This window comes from Papaver somniferum, chromosome 1 (genome assembly GCF_003573695.1).
Source record: "Papaver somniferum cultivar HN1 chromosome 1, ASM357369v1, whole genome shotgun sequence".
In the NCBI taxonomy this organism is placed as follows: domain Eukaryota; kingdom Viridiplantae; phylum Streptophyta; class Magnoliopsida; order Ranunculales; family Papaveraceae; genus Papaver; species Papaver somniferum.
This window is the reverse complement of record NC_039358.1, coordinates 209,255,221-209,261,466: the sequence shown is the minus strand read 5'-3', so window position 1 is coordinate 209,261,466 and position 6,246 is coordinate 209,255,221. Positions and strand designations below refer to the sequence as shown.

The 6,246-nt window shown below is 36.3% G+C and overlaps 1 protein-coding gene across 3 annotated transcripts; it reads right to left on the bottom strand.

The window, feature by feature from the left end:
• Positions 1-959: 959 nt before the first annotated feature.
• LOC113314433 lies at positions 960-6,017 on the bottom strand. 3 transcript variants are annotated; one of them, XM_026563228.1, is made up of 6 exons: positions 5,772-6,015; positions 5,207-5,307; positions 4,382-4,459; positions 4,181-4,252; positions 3,368-3,465; positions 960-2,006 (listed from the first exon to the last, which is right to left on the bottom strand). In XM_026563228.1, exons 1-6 carry the CDS (start codon positions 5,793-5,795, stop codon positions 1,375-1,377), a joined length of 1,005 nt encoding a protein of 334 aa, XP_026419013.1. In that variant the 5' UTR covers positions 5,796-6,015; the 3' UTR covers positions 960-1,374. The 3 variants fall into 3 exon arrangements, with proteins under 3 accessions (XP_026419013.1, XP_026419019.1, XP_026419024.1); XM_026563234.1 differs by lacking the exon at positions 5,207-5,307 and having other exon boundaries at positions 5,772-6,017; XM_026563239.1 differs by lacking the exon at positions 5,772-6,015 and having other exon boundaries at positions 4,181-4,304; positions 5,207-5,255.
• Positions 6,018-6,246: the final 229 nt, after the last annotated feature.

Sequence of the window (6,246 nt, the reverse complement as noted above, 5' to 3'; positions counted from 1 at the left end):
CACCTCACAGAAACTAATTTCCTTTCTTCTTAATTTATTGAATGGTTCCTTGTTGTTCATCTAACGGAGAGTAAAATAGCATACCTCAAACCTTCACAATCTTCTCCATCTCCTTCAATTTCCCAATCTGCCATCTGACAAATGAATCACATAATATATGTTGTCATGGAGGATCGCCGCGAATCGCAACCCAAGACAAATCTTTCTTAGCAACAGGAGGGAAGTAGATGAGCCGGTGAGATGGATCTGGGAACTTAGAAATTTCTGCATCCGAGAGTCCATACTATTTCATAATCTCCTTAGCAATAATTGATAAGCAGCAGCAAATTCAAGCTTCGACAATGAAAATGCATGACCCAGATGAAGTAATCCATTCATGTTTTACAGGCTTTTCACAAGATTCTCCCCTAGATAGCAAACCCATGTCTTCAATTTTCACCAGCATCGTAACCACTTGACGTGTTTCCTTTAGTCACCACCATTCATGGCCACCATTAAAAATAGCTTCTTCGCTGTCTTCTTATGCTAATTCAGGTTCAAACAAATCTAACAGATTTTTCTATCTTCTTCCGGTTCTAAAACCCGTAATCATCGATAGGAACTTTAATTTTTTTCTCCACAATTTCTTCAAACACCGCCACTAGAACCAACTCTTCTATTCTCAGCATCACTATCTTTCATCATCAAATCAATGGCAACACATCAGTTCTTAACCAAATCCAAATTGGATTGATACCCTATTTCTAATTCTCGTTCGTCTTCATATCCATGTCCGCCAAATACTTATCCTTCTTGTCCTTCTTGAATTCACTTCAACAAATTTGACAGCAACCATCGGGATCCCTTAATTGAATCAACATCAGATTTACACCTTGCCCAGACCTTATGAGATCTCGCCTCCAACCCTCGTAGTCATGGTTTGACATAAAAATATAATTTTAAATGACAAATAAACTCCATGAACCAAAAAGATTATAATTTCTTCATGATTAAAAGAGAGAAACCAGATTTACACTTAAGCAATACGCGGAAAATTGAAAAGCAGAATTTTTAGAAAATATGGATTTTGGAATAATTTTTTCTTCAAAAATGGGGGCGCGCCTGAAGTTTTCTGTCTGTGGGTTTCATAGTGGACCAAAAACAAAAAATGGGTGTGGTGGTAGTTCTCACTTCTCAAAACTCGGCTCCGCCCCTGAGAACCAACACTGAGGAACACTGTTAAGCTTTGGTAGAGCTGATGTAGATGGCCCAGTAACATGTCGTGGAGTCTTGCTTGGTGATTCCATGTGCCATCTTAAAATACCTATGTTGCTTTTCAAGAGGGTCACATGAGATTACTTGAAAAGATTTTGGGATTCCCTTAGAGACTCGTGACTAGTCTTTTTCAATTGGCATTGCTGTATCGGTTTTCATAATAAGACCATTTACTTCCTTGGTTCCATTTGAGCGTAGTGCATGAGCAAACATCCTTTTTGCAGCTCCTAGATGTTCTTGTTTCAAATTGTCCTCGGAAGGAGCTTGACGCATTCTCCCATTCGGCGGTGGAACACAACTAACAGAATTATCACTACCTGCTGGTTTCTTCTGAATTTTCCTTTCACTTTTCCTCTCACCAGTGGCAGCATGTGTCACCTGCGACTTATCAACAATTTTCCTGTCTTGTGAGCTAAGTTCTTGGTTGGAAACTGCAGCTGTTTCTCGTGAATTTCTCAAGTTAAGATTTTGATGACCCACGCTTTTCTCACTACCACTCAATTCCTGATTTTTTTGGTTGGGTTCGTTACCCATTGAAGGAGTGACCCCAGCAGATGAATTAGAAGAAACCCTTTGTCCCAGTGCATGAGCTATCATTCGACGTGCAACCACAGGGATGTTTCGTGGCTTTGGTGTGACCGATTCTTTAACCTCGCTATCATCCTTTGAAAAGATCCGCTGACGGGCTGCCAAATAAGCTGCTTCCCTCTCTTCGAGAGAGGATTTACTAGAAACAGTATTGGTTTTGGAGGCTGCGAGGCAAACATTACAAAAGTATATTTCAGTGCTAACTTTCAGCGAAAGAGCAGATTAGACAAGTAGACTAGAACAGTTGAGCTACTACTTAAATGGCATGGTATTAAGAGGAAACAATATGAGAAACAGAGGAATGACTTTGCTGTCACGCGCTTATTATATGTATAAATGGAAAATCCAATTTTTTTTAGCATAACATATAATGATATGAAAGTCTGAATATGGTAACTAAATTGATAAAAGTATAAACATCAAAGATCTTACTGGATCGAAGCGTAGATTTTTCTTCATCTAAGTTAGGAACATGTACAGAACATGTGAGGGTTAACCATTCTTTCAGCTCCTCAAATCCCTTCTTTATCTTTTTGCTTAACTCTGACTTAAGCTCCTTTTTCATCTCTTGTATCTCTGTCATGATATCTATCTCCAGCTCCTTCAACTCTACGTACTTTCTTTTAGCCATGTTTGTAGAGTGATCAATTCCAGACCCCAATATGATAGATAAGTACTAACAAGTATGCAATAAAACTTAATCTTTATTGTTTAAGCGAAAGAGTTTTACAACGTTCCTTCAAGGTGTTTTCTACCCTAGCCGTTGTATCTTTCTTCTACTATTTTTCCTCTTGAATTCTCTTTCTAGTATTCTTCTAGTTTTTTCCTCCCTCTACAGGCACTTACTTGCACTCTATTTGTAGATTAGGACTACACCAATACTAGTCATTCCAAGAAAAGGAAACTAACCTATGTTAGTAATCTTCCAAAAACAGCACCATAAGTATTCCTCCTAGGAATAGAAATCAGTTTCCATAATTACTTGGAGTAGTAATTCTCTTAAATGTAAACCAGGGTATAGGGTATTTCGATGGGCCTATACCTAAACGGATCAATGAGCCTAAAGCTAAAAATGGATCATAGAGGCTCTCAATCAAGGATCAGATTACTACTTAATTAGCAGAATCATATAAATCCCAGATAACAAGGAACAGCTTGGTTGAAAAAGGATACTAGTAGAGTAAACTATTTCCCAGTTCTAAAATATATCATATACCGTAACTACCGTATGTGACATAACCTAGCCATAAAATCTGTCCTGCTCAATGTTTTCTAGACAGTTACCATTCCCTCATCTTCAAAGTTAAAGATGCATAAAGTAGTACCTTGATGTATTCAAAAATTTCACTTAAAAGTGAGTTATGAGGAGATACTTTTTCCAACTGAGGACCGTGTCTAAAGAATATGGTTTTCAATCAAAGTAACAATCTTTAGAGGGTAGCTATACATGTTTCATATGATCATATCCATATTTCCAAATAATACCTATGTTTCAGTCTGCATCATTGAAATGCAAAGAGCTTACCAGGTAAAGTGTCTTTCCTCCTCAAGATTTGATGTGACTCGGTTGGAGAGGGATACTCATCATGTTGCCACAGAATATCACTAACAAGAATTGGAGGTCTGCAATTAGAGAAATGAAAGACTTTACTTTGAATATTGGAGTGAAACAAGAAAAACATCGTATAATGTAACAACTGTGTTTATATACTTTATAGCTAACGGAAAAGTACTGAGCTTAATAGAAAACAAAATAAACAATCAACATCATGCATTATAGTAGTATATCAATCAGGCATTAAGTCCAAACTGAAAGTTCAGGGTGTTGGAATTTCAGCTCCTTATAAAACAGGACTTGAACCTAAACATGATACTAACCCAACCTTATGCCGAAACCAGAACTTAGCACTAGTATTAGCATACTCAAAAAATATAAAAGATGACCATTCAACAAAGCCTAATAAGCTTATCTTAGAGAACCAGATTGAGTAGAACCCAAGGTTGCAAATTTAAGAAAGGATATGCATATTCAGTTAGGATATCCAAATTGTCGAAAAGGTATATATTCCTGTTTAAGTGCTATTTTTTACATTACAAGATTAATTTTCTTTCTTCAAGGTTATTTTCTGGTAATATTTTCTCTAAATACACACCAAATAACCTTCATATGCAAAAAAGACGCAAGAGAAACAAGCTTCAATATAGTTCGTCTTAGCTTTAAAATTTCCAGATCAAAGTTCTACAGCCAGGTGCTCTTGAAATTTCTAAAAACTTGAACATTATAACCAAACGAGGAAATTACAAAAGCAGTGCTTGGTATAAATGTAGAAAAGCTTACACTGACGATTCTAGGCAACGCTCCAAGATTAAATGGCGATCATCTCCTTCACCGACAGATACATGTACAAATCTAGCACATGATATCATCCCAATAAAGCCATTACATTGCGAGGAGAGAAATACTGTCAAACATATATAAATCGACGTGTGAAACAGAAACCTATTGAAGCCTCAATAAGTTAGCACCACGCGGACTTACCCAAAAATATCAGCAAGACGATGCAAGAGAAGGCGGTTGTATGGGTTCATTGGTTTCAACTCCAAGACACCATCTGGGCTGCAATCATACTCATTCATTTCAATTTGTACTTTCTTAATATTTCAGTCACTATTAACTATTTAAGCATACTCCGCTATGATTCCGTCACTCACAACATTATACGCTACAGGGAAAGATAAACATAATAAACCAAAGTAATTTATAAATTATTGCTTTACTCTGCCGTGACTTTATGGCATAGCTAGTCTCTATTCAACTGATGAAAAGTTAAGGAACAACTGGACACAAATGGGAGGTTGAAACCAGGAAATATAATACATCATAGTGGTTGTGAAACTGAATCAACGTGTATAAGAAACCACTGTCAACATGAAAACATTAAATCTAACAAACCATCTTCACACAGAAAGGTTATGCAGAGTTTTCCGTTAGACATCATATACATTAGAAGTGCATATTTGATAACATAATTCTGACAAATGCTTAACCGTAAACTTTGAGCTTATCATAAACTGCCACTGATGTGTACTAAACTTATTCTTAGATGGTTGATAGTTCCCATTGCTATCTAATCAACGCCAAGACTGTAATACTTGTGCATCACCCCAATTAATCAGGTTTCTCTAAAAATAAATTTATCATTTTTACGCTTGCTTCAGGTAATCATTTATTTAGAGTTAGGCCTTGACAAGGAGGATACCAGAAGGTAGAATGAATGTTAAAAAAAGCTAAGTTTCAAACAAGTCAATATTCGGAAAAACACATCATGCAACAAAACAAACCTTCCCAATCCTCACAAGATACCTGGTATCGTTCAGAAGAAAATCCACCAACACCTCTTCAATGGAAAGAACAAGATGCTTGCACGGTAAATTGTCTTTAATAAGAAAAGCCAACTCCTCTATCTACGTATTACATTGATTATACACATCAGATACAAGTAAACTCAAGAACTAATCGCATTGTACTTACAAACAAACATATCTATCCAAAGTTCCCAAACCAACTCAAAAGAAATCACTTATCAAAACGCCAGCCTAGAAGAAACTGCAACACAAAATCTCTTGGCAACTAAGTAATTTTCAAATAATTAGTAATGTTATTCATTGATTATCCAGAAGTTCAAACATTACCTTTCAGTACAAAAACGGAAGTGCTACTTACCATTCAAAAGTTGAAACCAATTCCAGAAATTCAATCAGAATTTGTTCAAAAATTCAATAATATCTCATTTAAAATTCTATCTTTGATGAAACCATAGTCCTTAAAACAAAATTACGAGTCAATTATGCTAATAAAATATGAAATCAAACAAACCCTAAAAACAATTAGAGAATTGTTGATATAAGTGAGAGATAGGAGTAATTACCATTGCGAATTGAGTCATACTCATGTTGAATTCAAGAGTCAGATATACGAAACCCTAGAAATCCGAAGAATTATTATTATTACCAATGTTTTGAGTAGAAGAAGAAGTTGGTTTTGTTTTTCCTTTTCTAACGAGTCTCTTCTCCTCCCGGTGTTATCCAGAATTCGATGATAGCCACGTGTTCTAGCAGTCAACGTCAGGTTGGTTAATGGATTTAAGCCTGCATCGGCTTCTCTCCAACCATGCCTAGGGGCAGACTTGCCCCTGAAAGACCAGAATCACAACCAAAGCCATTTGTTCCGAAACAAGTTCAGGGTTGACCAGAGACTATCTCGTAAAGAATTCTCATAAAAATGTGGCAAAAAAGTTTTATGTCAGCTTGCGGCCTAGACATAATTTGTCCAAAGACAAAAAAAATCCTTAACACATTCCGTTTCTCGTTAGTTTTCGGTATAAAAGGTGCAATAGTCATCAT

Coding starts and splice junctions, on each gene's coding strand:
- LOC113314433 (XM_026563228.1), bottom strand. CDS start 5,795: ATGAGTATGACTCAATTCGCAATG. Junction 5,308..5,771: donor GTATGACTCAATTCGCAATG/GTAATTACTCCT, acceptor TGTAATACGTAG/ATAGAGGAGTTGGCTTTTCT. Junction 2,007..3,367: donor GAGGAAAGACACTTTACCTG/GTAAGCTCTTTG, acceptor TTTGCCTCGCAG/CCTCCAAAACCAATACTGTT.